Genomic DNA, 12,132 nt, shown 5'->3' with positions numbered 1-12,132 from the left:
TTGTTTTCGTTGGAAAGACGGAGGTTGAGGGAGGACCTGATTGATGTCTACAAAATTATGAGAGGTATGGACAGGGTGGATAGCAACAAACTTTTTCCAAGAGTGGGGGTGTCAATTACAAGGGGTCATGATTTCAAGGTGAGAGGGGGAAAGTTTAAGGGAGATGTGCATGGAAAGTTTTTTACACAGTGGTGGGTGCCTGGAATGCCTTGCCAGCGGAGGTGGTAGAGGCGGGCACGATAGCATCATTTAAGATGCATCTAGACAGATATATGAACGGGCGGGGAACAGAGGGAAGTAGATCCTTGGAAAATAGAAGACAGGTTTTGATAAAGGATCTGGATCGGCGCAGGCTGGGAGGGCCGAAGGGCCTGTTCCTGGGCTGTAATTTTCTTTGTTCTTTGTTTTTTGTCCATGTGTATTTTTTAGCAGTAGCCGAATATAGTATGGAGTTCGGCCACTGGTCAGCTGTAATCTCAATGAATGGTGGAACGAGCTGGAGAAGTTAAATGACCTACTTCTATACCTAATTGTGAATGAGCTGCAAGCCTGACAGATTTTTGTTCCCATTTTTTCTGGTTCAGTGGTGTTTAAAAGCAATCCTGCTATTCCAGTACTGGCTGAGAATTTAATGTAGAAAGTTTCAGTGTAACGCCACACACCGTGATGCATTTACCGACTGAGATGGGGGTCGTTTAGCTCAGTTGTCTGGACAGCTGGTTTGTGATGTGGAGCGACACCAGCAGCGTGGGTTCAAGTCCCATGTCACCTGAGGGTATTCATGAAGACCCCGCCTTCTCAACCTCGCCTCTCTCTTGAGGTTTTGTTCGATCGCCACCAGTCAGCTCGCCCTCGCAAAGCGGGGGGGGGGAGCAGCCTATGATCCTCGGGGACTATGGTGACTTCCATTATTCATAAATAATTATCCAGTAAACAGGAATGATTTGGAAAAAATCCTTGTGATTCTCTGACTTCCGACATCCAATAAACTGGAACGATCTTGAAAAATCCTTGTGATTCTCTGACTTTCTACATTTGTGTCTTTAAACTTCCTCCATCTCTGGCAACAGTTGTGCTATCCCAATGCCAGAGAAGCGGGGGGGAAACAGAGCAACCACGTTGAAATGTAAGCAGGTGACCGCAGAAACATTCATATTTTTGTTTCTGGCACCTTCATGTTTTTGTGCATCTCCTGCCCCCCCAATTTGTGTGAAGTGATTTGTTTCTCTGAGAAAAACTGCACTGTTGTCTCAGCAATATACCACTGGAGATGTAGCTGGTCATGTAAAGCAAGTTGAAATTAGGGTATGATGGCTTAAGTATATGATTGTACTCGTCCTGGAACATCCTTATAGAATCTTACTGCCATTCATCTAATCGTGGCCGTCCAGGCTGTTTGAATGATATTCAATTAGTGTCACTCCCCTGCTCTTTCTGCATAGCCCGAGGCAATATTCTTGTCATACATATTTATTCACTAGAAAGTTACGACCAAGTCTGCTTCCACTACCCTTTCAGGCAGTGCATTCCAGATTATCATAACCTGAAGTGTTGGCAATTTATGAGCTACTGTTGGAATCTAAGAAAAGTATTCCGGTTGTTGAAGAACTGATTTGTAGTGTGGAGAGGGGGAATTTGATCTTTTGTTACTTTTTTTCATCCGACAGAATCACACGCTCGTCGGGTCTGATGATTCCCAGGATATCCAACTGTGTGGCATGGGGATACTTCCAGAACACTGTATCATTGATATCTCTCCAGAGAGACTAGTAATTCTCACACCAAAGCAAAACTCCAGGTGAGATTCTTCCAGTCAATCTCATGTGATTGATTTAAAAATAAAATTGACCTATCATTATTCCTGATCTGATGGGGTGGGCTGGACAGTTGCACCTGGACGAAGGAAATTGTTTTAAAGTCCCAACTTGAGTCATGTTTACAAATTGTGTAAGGCTTTACAATCCTTTTGAGGCATCATTAGGTTCCTCCCAGACCCTAACTCTTAACTCTGGCTTCTTGAGCTGCCATGATTTTAAGAACTCTACTATTGGTGGTTGTGCTTTCAGTTGTTCAGGTCTAAAGCTCTGAAATTCCCACCCTAAACATCTCTTTGACAAAAGAAGTCATCCAGACGTGAGACATTAGTTCCGTTCTCGCCACAGATGCTGCCAGACCTGCTGAGATTGTCCAGCATTTCTGTTTTTGTTCTCTACCTTGTTTTTCTCCTTTAAGGTACTCCCTAAACCCTCGGACCAAGCTTTTGGTCTTCTGGCCTGATACCTCATTATGTGACTCTGATTCATAGTTTAGAAAGCACCGTGGGGCATTTTCGTATGTGAAAGGCACCATATGAGTACAAGTTGCTGTAGTTGCAATTATTGTTGTCTGCTAAACCAGTGTGTCACAACCTCTGGTTGTAATCCTTCCCAGAACATTTGTGAATGGCTCCCTGTTGTCTAGCCATGTGCAGCTTCACCATGGTGATCGAATCCTTTGGGGAAACAACCATTTTTTCAGGTACGTTTGCAAGGTTTCAAAATTGAAACACTCAAATTTTTCTCTTCTGTTATCATGTGCACTTTTAAATGTAAACTAGTCACAATATTTGAGTTGTGTGGTGCAACAACCCAAGGAGCTTCAATAAGTGAGTTGGGATTCATGAAGCCATTCTTATATTTACAAGTAATTAAATCAAATTTATTTTTGGGCCCGGGGGGTTGTCATATTAAATATTTCTGCGTTGATGCAAAAAGTAGTGAGTAAACATGTTCATTGCGTTTTCTAAATCCTGTGAAACCTGTTCAACTGCATTCTCCAGGATTCAGACTAGGGAGGGACTGGGATTTACCCAGAGCAGCCTGTCCTGAATTACAAATGAGGTGCAGGAGGAACTTTGACTGTATTGTCAGGATTTATTATTCACGGTGGCAGAAGTAAAGCCGTAAGATAGGCAACAGCTGCCAATCCGACATATTTGGAGTACAAATTTCCAAACTCCTTTTCTAATTCCATTCACTGTGAAACAACCTTGTAATTTTTATTTTTCTTAACAGAATTAATTTGCCAAAAACCAAACCGAAACCAGCACAGGAGGACGACGGGCAGGAGAGTCCCATGAAGCAAAGTTCCAGTAGTGAGCAACTGGATGGAGATGGGGACAGTGCCAGTGAGGGGTCCAGTGAAAGCAATTACAGCTATGAGTTTGCACAAATGGAGGTCACTATGAAGGCTCTTGGAAACAATGGTAAGAAGGAAGTAGTTATTTTATAGTTTCATTGTACACTACCATCCTTGGCCTTGAAATATCAATTTAGCTCTGATAGCTCTTAAAGAATGAAAGCCATGATGTGGAGATGCCGGCGCTGTACTGGGGTGGGCACAGTAAGAAATGTCACAACACCAGGTTAAAGTTCACCTGATGAAGGAGCAGCACGGTGGCACAGTGGTTAACATTGCTGCCTACGGCGCTGAGGACCCAGGTTCGAATCCCGGCCCTGGGTCCGTGTGGAGTTTGCACGTTCTCCCCGTGTCTGCGTGGATTTCACCCACAACCCAAAGATGTACAGGTTAGGTGGATTAGCCATGCTAAATTGCCCCATAATTGGAAAAAATTATTGGGTACCCTAAATTCTAAAGCAAAAAAATGAAGGAACAGCGCTCCAAAAGCTTGTGATTTCAAATAAACCTGTTGGACTTTAACCTGGTGTTCTGAGACTTCATACTATTAAGAATGAAAGACTTGAATTGTCTAGCATCTTTCACAACCTCAGAACGTTTTTTTGGTCTTGTCTGATCTCATTTTTAAGTTGTGGGTGCAATAACCACTTATACAATGCAACTCAAAATGTGGGAGGATCCAGAAGCCTAATGTCAAATGGATTGCAGCAGTTGTTAAGATGTATTTGATCTGAGGAAATGGAAAAGATTTTTGGGACATCTTTGAGTTTGATGAAAGTGTCCAGTTCTTTGACGTACTTGCGTTTTATGGGGAGGAAGTTGAATGCTTAACATTGAAGACAGAACTGAGCTTCAGGAATGGAAAAGTTTAGAACTAACCCCATAAATGTTGACACATAGGTACTTTTAACTGTTCATCATAATGGAGTGAATTCATTTTGTAAAGATGAGAGTTGTTCGGTTAGGCTTTGGAAGAAATTGTCCTTGAAAGAATGAGATAATCTGCTAACATATGATCCAGTAATATCTTGGGCATAGAAAGAAAGGCAAGTACAAACCAACTAGCATGGGGCGGCAGGGTGGGTTAACACTGTTGACTTACAGTGCCAGGGATTTGGGTTCGAATCCGACCTTGGGTGACTGTGTGTAGTTTGCACCTTCTCCCCGTGTCAGTGTGGGTTACCTCCGGGTGCTCTGGTTTCCTCCCACAGTCCAAAAATGTGCAGGTTAGGTGGATTGGCCATGCTAAATTGCCCATCGCATCCAAAGATATGTAGGTTAATTGGAGTTACAGGGATAGGTTGGGGGAGTGGCCCTAGGTAGAGTGCTCTTTCGGAGGGTCGGTGTTGACTTGATAGGCTGAATGGCCTTCTGCAATGTAAGAATTTTATGATAAGCTCGGATTAATTTCTTCCACAATTGAGTTATCTACTGAGAGAATAATATTGGTGTTAACAGAGAGTTGAGAGCTTTTACCCTGCAAAATGTCTGGCAGGTAACACTGTAAGCTAGGTAATTTTAGTATTGAGATTAGAGGTATTGGTGTAGATGTATCTGAGGGTAAAACATCACGGTGTTAGAAATATTCAGCAGGTCTGGCAGCATCTGAAACCGCCGCAGCAGAGTTAATGTTTCAGGTAGATGGTTCACGTTCTGATGCATGGTTGTTAATTTGTAACGTTAACTCTTGGCTGTTGCCAGACCTGCTGAACATTCCCAGCACCAAGAACATTTTGCTTTTGTAAGGGTGAGAAGGTTCTTGGTGAATTAAAGGAAATTAGTTTCATATCCAACATCTCTGCCGCATACCTTGTGTGAAACTAGTTTCTTATATATTCTTTTTCATTTTTTAATATAAATTTAGAGTACCCAATTCATTTTTTCCAATTCAGGGGCAATTTCGCGTGGCCAATCCACCTACCCTGCACATCTTTGGGTTGTGGGGGCGAAACCCACGCGCACACGGGGAGAATGTGCAAACTCCACACAGGCAGTGAGCCAGAGCCGGGATCGAACCTGGGACCTCGGCGCCGTGAGGCTGCAGGGCTAACCCACTGCTCCACCGTGCTGCCCTTACATATTCTTGAAAGGAATTGAATCCTGCCAGCGGTGGCAGGATTTTGAGAGTTGTCCTGATATCTGATTTATCATATTGACAGATGCAATGCAGTCGGTGCTGCAGAGGTTGGAACGCCAACATGAGGAGGAGAAGCGCTCTGCACTCGAACAGCAGCGTCTGATGTACGAACGGGAACTGGAGCAGTTGCGCAGACGTTTGTCCCCGGATAAACATTACCGCAGTATGGAGCGCCTCTCATTCGGTTCCCCCAGCACTCAACAGCGGCTACGTCAATGGACAGAGGAGAGGTAAGTCATTGGCACGTTCTGTATTTTCCATTATAGAAGAGCATTTTGGGGGGAGGTGGGGGAGGGTTCACCTTTGTCTCATTGAAGATGCTGATTACATCCTTGATATAAATGTGTAGCTCCTGTCACCCTTCCTGAGTTCAAACTCACTTTTGGTTGTGCAAGGATAGAGGAAAGCATTAAAGTCAGCTGCCTGGCTTTTGGTAGTTTTGCAGAACTTGTGGGTTGCACGGTGGCACAGTGGTTAGCACTGGGACTATGGCGCTGAGGACCCGGGTTCGAATCCCGGCCCTGGGTCACTGTCCATGTGGAGTTTGCACATTCTTTTGTGCTTGTGTGGGTTTTGCCCCCACAACCCAAAGATGTGCAGGGTAGGTGGATTGGCCACGCTAAATTGCCCAATTGGAAAAATAATAATAATTGGGCACTCTAAATTTATTTTTTAAAAATGTTTTGCAGAACTTTGCATCCTGTACCCTGTAATAATACAGTGGTGCTGTAGGTTGCCATTTATGACTGGTGTTCTGCTTTTTACAATGGTTCTCTGATCCTTACAGAGAGGCGATGCTCAACCACAGTCTCATGAAGTTGCAGGAGCAGATTGCCAAGGCAAACCATTATGTCCATGAAGCAAATTATATAGCTGAAGAGATGGAGAAGAAGACCGAATATCAGGTGACTCTGCAGATTCCAGCATCCAGCCTTGATGCTAACCGAAAGGTAAAATTTGATGTATTTCAGATTCTTTGGTCAAAATTTGGTAGCAGTTGGGAATATTTCTTTCGTTTTCTTAATTTTCTTTCCACCTGAGTACTGGTGAGCTTGGACATTAAGAGTTCTTTCTGTTTGCTTCCTTTGTTCCCATTTTCTTGTATTTTATTATTTTTGTCTGCGGACCCGTACTCGGAATGTGCCTTTAAGCAAAGGTCTCGAGCTGAAGCAGCCTGCTTGTCAGGACATTATGTTCCTAGATTTTGTATTTTGGAAAGGAGAAAACAGATTTGTCGGCACCAAGAGAATCTTCAGGACCGGTTTTGGAGGAAGTCGGTTTGATTGGCTAACTGGCAACCAGTGGGGTTGGCCAGTGACAGTGTGCTGCCTGACGACAGTCAGTGATTGATTCCTGCGCGAAGCTTCTGAGAGAGCTTGGCAGAAGTGATTAGACCCTGGACGTGAATGGGACAGTTTCTCTCGCTGCTGAAGTACAGAACTGCTTTATCGTTCTAAAACCAGTGATTGCCTGACACATCTTTACTGTAAACTTGAAATAATCCTGAATCTGCAGAGAAGGTAGACAACCTTGCCAGAGTCAACCATCTCAAGCCTATATGGAAGAAGTACCGAAATGGAAGCTTGAACTCCAGAAACCGGAAGCCATCCTAGTGCATCAAGGATCCATGAATTGTTTTATTTTTATGAATATTTTCTTCATTTCTCATCTTTCCCCTCTGTTGTTTGCCTGAGTGTGCATAAAGAGTGGGGGTGGTTAGGAAGGGGGAGGGGGTAGTTGGGAAAGGAATATTAGATAGTTACACTTTTCTGTCAGTTTGATTTTTTCCCCCCAATTAAGCGGCAATTTGGCAGGGTCAATCCACCACCCTGCACATCTTTGGGTTGTGGGAGTGAAACCCACTCAGACAAAGGGAGAATATGCTGTCAGTTTAATTATAATACCGTACATAAAAGATTACTTGTGTTAAAGTTACAAACTTGATGACTGCAGTTTATTCGTCTCAGCCAAGGACCTCAGTTATTTTAAAATAACATCTAATTTCACTTGTGTTGTGAAATAACATCGAATTTCACTTGGGTCAAGTGGGCCTGGATTGACTGCACTAGCCCAGCGTGTCGTGATGACCACTCTGGTTCAGTGCAACTCCCTATGTTCTGCTTTGTTTTGTGGTAATTTTAAATACTGCATCCCACAAGACATAGGAGCAGAATTAGGCCACTCAGCCCATCGAGTCTGCTCCGCCGCTCAACCTGATATTTTTCTCATCCCCATTCTCCTGCCTTCTCCCCATAACCCCTGATCCCAGAAACTAATAAAAAAGGAAAAGTTCCATGGACGGTCCTGAAAGTCAAACAGACCTTCTGCTCTGCAGTTGGTTTAGAGGAAAAGAACAGGAGAAAGAGTTTTGTGGAGGCGTCTTGATCTGGAGAAAAAGAGCCTTGAATTGTTTTTACCCTGCAAAGTGCTCCTGGAGCTGTGAAACAATTTAAAATAAGCAGGGGCACTGTAGTGTTTAATACAGTTCACCCCAGACTGGCACTGAGAAAATAATAATTTGTGTAGATTTTTTCTGGATTGAAAATCATGTGTGTTGGCTTGGTAAAGATAAGAGGACATAGGAAGAACGGGCTCCCTAAGTTACTTTACTAAGGTCCTTAAGCCGCAGCCTCGAAGGTAGTCTTGTACTGTCGGTGTAATTTCCATTTCTGCATCACATCTTTTATTCATTTGTTCGGAAATTGCCCATTTAGTATTGAATTAATGGATATAAGAATAGTTATCAAAGATCTTGCAAGTGCCACTTTTTCGTTGGCACCTCAGCCTGAAATCACCCACACTGTGTGAAACGGGGCATTTCTAGAACACTGGGAGCCAAGATAAGTCGAACGGCAGTGGTTTATGTATGAAATGAACTGTCAGTACTTTACACAACGTAAATGTTCTTCATTAATGTTGATTCTTATTGCAGACACCTGCTGTGCCCACGAATGACTGGAGTGTTGGGATTAATCTCTGCTTTGGTTACTTGTTTGTGAATTGTGGATTCATTGACTGAAGGTGGAACAATCCTATAATTAGTTCTGGTTGCTCCTGTAAGGCATCTGCTGTTGAATGTGTGTTCAGTAGAAGATTAATAATGAATAATTTCCGAAACATTCAAGAGATTTGAGAACAGACAACTGCACATTTGACATCTATTAAAACAAACACAATGAGCAAAAGTGTCAGATTCCAGATCTTCCAGCAACAGTCATTGTCTCGTTTCCAATATGAATCACTGGAAGCTGTATATTATGCCCTTTACCTTATGAACTAAAAGCCAAGAACGCTGTGACTGCTGAACAGGTCAGATAACATCCCTGGACAGAGAAACTGAGTTAACGTTTCATAGCCTTGTCCTTTCATCAAAATCTTAGAGCCATCTTGTCTGCAAAAATAAATATCCCCTCACTGTCACTGCTTACATGTAAGACACAATTTAGTCTTGGAATCTTTCTACATTTGAGTTGGATTGAATTCTCATGTATCTGAATTCAACAGGACTTTGGCAAGTCCTCTCCATAAGGACTTGTAGCTTTTAGGCATTTCGTCCAGTATTTCAGTAATTCATCAGGACAGACCTTTATCCTGAAAAATAAGAACAGAATCCAAATCGTTGTTCCTCAAGCTCCGCCTGCGTAAGTGAAAGGAAGAGTGCTTGTTTTGTTTCCGTGTGTCTGTTTGGGATATTTTGGATGATTTTTGGGTAGGCAGTCACGGCATTCACTTTCCTTTAACCCAACAGCGTGACTCCGTTCTCAGCGAACCAGCCATCCAGGTACGAAGGAAAAGTAAAGGCAAGCAGATCTGGTCACTCGAGAAACTGGAAAACCGGTTAATTGATATGCGTGAACTTTACCAGGAATGGAAAGACTGTGATGAGGACAATCCTGTAAGTAGAAGATTTGTGCATTTAAAAAAATACATTGTTAGACTTGGGAACATGGGAATGGACCGAATCAGCCAAATCCAAAGTTTAAAAGGTGCTGCATGCCCCTCAATCTCTTTCTGTTATATATCAGTATTGCATCCTGTTGAATTTGCAGGCACAGTTTGCTTCTCTAATGTTATGCTGGCCAACCATTATCCCTTAATAGTTAAATCTGAACTATATTGTCACCTACTCCTTTATATGCTTGATTTGAGTACATTTGGTTTCTCAATAACTGGAGCATTGACGTTGTGTAAAAGGGATCTCTGTGATGATGCCACATTTGGAATGGCCTGGCACACTCTCGGGTGTAACCTGACAAGTTGATTCAAGGCTCTACTGTTCCCATCTTCACACCCATGCTACAATGAGGAGATACTGAATGCAAAGAATGAAAACTGGAAGATGAGATTGCTCACTCCCAGGCTGTTCTTGTGCATCTAATTTGGATTGCCGTGAAAGTTAAGGATCAGGTGCTCTGGCGTCATTGATGTGTGGCACTGGAATATCAAGCAATGTAATAGGAAGAGCGAAAGTTTCATTTATAAACTTATTTTTGTGTAAAACTGGCAAGGTGTTATTTACCGTCTTGGCATAAAAACTAATGCCGAATGTGAAACTGGAGTCACATGCACACCAGACGAAGCAGGGATGACAGGCCACCTTCTAAGCAGACAAATAGTGAACTCGTTGTGTTTTTAATAATAGTGTAGCACCCTGGGCGGGATTCTCCACTCCCGCGCCGAAGTGCCCACGCCGTCGTGAACGCCGTTGAGGTTCACGACGGCGTGAAACGGCCCCGATCCCGAACGATTCAGGCCCCGACAATGGGCTAGGATCGGGGCCGCGTCATCTACACGCACCAGGCCATGTTGCCGTGTAAAGGCGGCGCCGCATAGATGACGCGGCCAGCGCTGCATAACTGGCGCGGGTTGGCCGGCGCCAACCCGCACATGCGTGGTTGCCGTCCTCTCTAAGTCCGCCCTGCAAGAAGATGGCGGACGGATCTTGCGGGGCCGCGGAAGGAAGGAGGTCCTCCTTCAGAGAGGACGGCCCGACGATCGGCGGGCACCGATCGCGGGCCACCCCACATGGTGCAGGATCCCCCCCCCCCCAGCGTTCGCGTGCTGTTCCCGACGGCAGCGACCAGGTGTGGACGGCACTGGGGGGGGGGGGGGGGGGAAACACGCCGTTTTGGCCTGGCCGGGCCTGAGAATAGCGGGGGTGCCGGAGAATCGCCATTTTGGGTGTCTCCGGCGATTCTCCGGCCTGCGGAACTCGACCGGGCCGTTCCCGCCGCTTGGGAGAATCGCGGGAGGGCGTCGGACCGGCGTCCCGGGAAATTTTGGCGGCCGAAGCGATTCTCCCAACCGGCGCGGGAGTGGAGAATCTCGCCCCCTGTTCCTGAAACAACCTGACAAAGTACTTCATATATTGAATTCAATATCACTGCTTTCTGCGATGGGATTTTAACTGTTCACCTTTGGATTACTAATCCAGTGCCATAATCACTAAATTACTTTACTGACATCTCCTCATAGGGGGAAGGTTCTAAGGGTGGCAACTTTTTAAATGCATTCTTGTAATTGAGTCATTAAGTTAATGTAATACCTGTATTTGGATGCTTAGAAATGTCTATAAGCAATAAAACCATGTTAATAGGAACATTTTAATACCCAACAGAGTCTCATCTGGATTCAACTCCACAATTTAGAAATAAATCAAGTTTTAAACCAGTGATGGTGCTTTTGGTGCTTTTGTTTGAACTTGAATTTGATTTTTGCAACATGTACCGAGGTCCAATGCGTACAGTCCAGACAGGTCGTTCCACGACAAAACATAGGACATACATAAGTACACAATGTAAATACATAGGCACAGGCATCAGGTGAGCATATGGAGTATAGTACTACTCCGTAAAGAAGATGTGTGAAGAGATCAGTTCAGTCCATAAGAGGGTCATTCAGGGGTCCGGAAACAATGGCAAAGAAACTGTTTTTGAATCTGGAGTTTAGTGCGTGTTCTCAGACTTGTATCTCCTGCCTGATGGAAGAAGCTGGAAGAGTGAGTAACCCGGGTGGGAGGGGTCTTTGATTATGTTGCCCGCTTTCCCAAGGCAGCGGGAGGTGGAGACAGAGTCAATGGATGGGAGGCGGGTTCGCATGATGGACTGGGCTGTGTTCACGACTCTGTAATTTCTTACGATCTTGGGCAGAGCAGTTGCCATACCAGGCTGCTTTGCAGCCAGATGGGATGCTTTCTATGGTACATCAGTAAAAATTGGTAAGAGTCAATGTGGATATGCCAAATTTCCTTAGTTTCCTGAGAAAATATAGGAGCTGTTTTGATATGGGTAGACCAGGATAGATTGTTGGTGATGTGCACACCTAGGAATTTGAAGCTGTCAACCATCTCCACCTCGGCACCACTGGTGCAGGCAGGGGTATGTACGATACTTTGCTTCCTGAAGTCAATGACCAGCTCCTTTGGTTTGCTGATGTTGAGGGAGCGATTGTTGTTGTTCCACCATGCCACTAGGTTCTATATCTCGCTCGTGTATTCTGACTCATCGTTGTTCGAGATCCGACACACTACGGTCGTGTCATCAGCAAACTTGTAGGTGAAGTTGGATGGTGGTGTTGAATGAATAGGAGTCTATGATGTCGGAGTCCTTGTTGTTGAGATGCTTTAGGGATGTGTGTAGGGCCAGGGAGATGGCGTCTGCTGTGACTGGTTGTGGCGATATGCGAATTGCAGTGGATCAAGGCATTCTGGGAGTATTGAGTTGATGTGTCTCATGACCAATCTCTCGAAGCACTTCATAATGATAGATGTCAAGGACACTGTACAGGAGTTGTTGAGGCACGTTGCCTGGTTCTTCTTT

General features: G+C 44.4%; 1 protein-coding gene across 4 annotated transcripts in view; it reads left to right on the top strand.

Moving 5' to 3' along the window:
- The window catches only part of LOC140427730 (kinesin-like protein KIF13B), a 256,873-nt gene that overhangs the window by 190,036 nt on the left and 54,705 nt on the right, over positions 1-12,132 (top strand). For all 4 annotated transcript variants that reach the window (XM_072513344.1, XM_072513352.1, XM_072513335.1 and 1 more), the window contains exons 14-19: positions 1,668-1,798; positions 2,431-2,517; positions 3,054-3,244; positions 5,337-5,544; positions 6,102-6,264; positions 9,063-9,209. In XM_072513344.1, the coding sequence (XP_072369445.1) occupies positions 1,668-1,798; positions 2,431-2,517; positions 3,054-3,244; positions 5,337-5,544; positions 6,102-6,264; positions 9,063-9,209 (927 nt within the window). The remainder of the gene's footprint in view (positions 1-1,667; positions 1,799-2,430; positions 2,518-3,053; positions 3,245-5,336; positions 5,545-6,101; positions 6,265-9,062; positions 9,210-12,132) is intronic.

Source organism: Scyliorhinus torazame, chromosome 1 (genome assembly GCF_047496885.1).
Source record: "Scyliorhinus torazame isolate Kashiwa2021f chromosome 1, sScyTor2.1, whole genome shotgun sequence".
NCBI classification, from domain to species: Eukaryota; Metazoa; Chordata; class Chondrichthyes; order Carcharhiniformes; family Scyliorhinidae; genus Scyliorhinus; species Scyliorhinus torazame.
The sequence above is the reverse complement of the archived record's forward strand: the minus strand, read 5'-3'. Positions and strand labels throughout refer to the sequence as shown.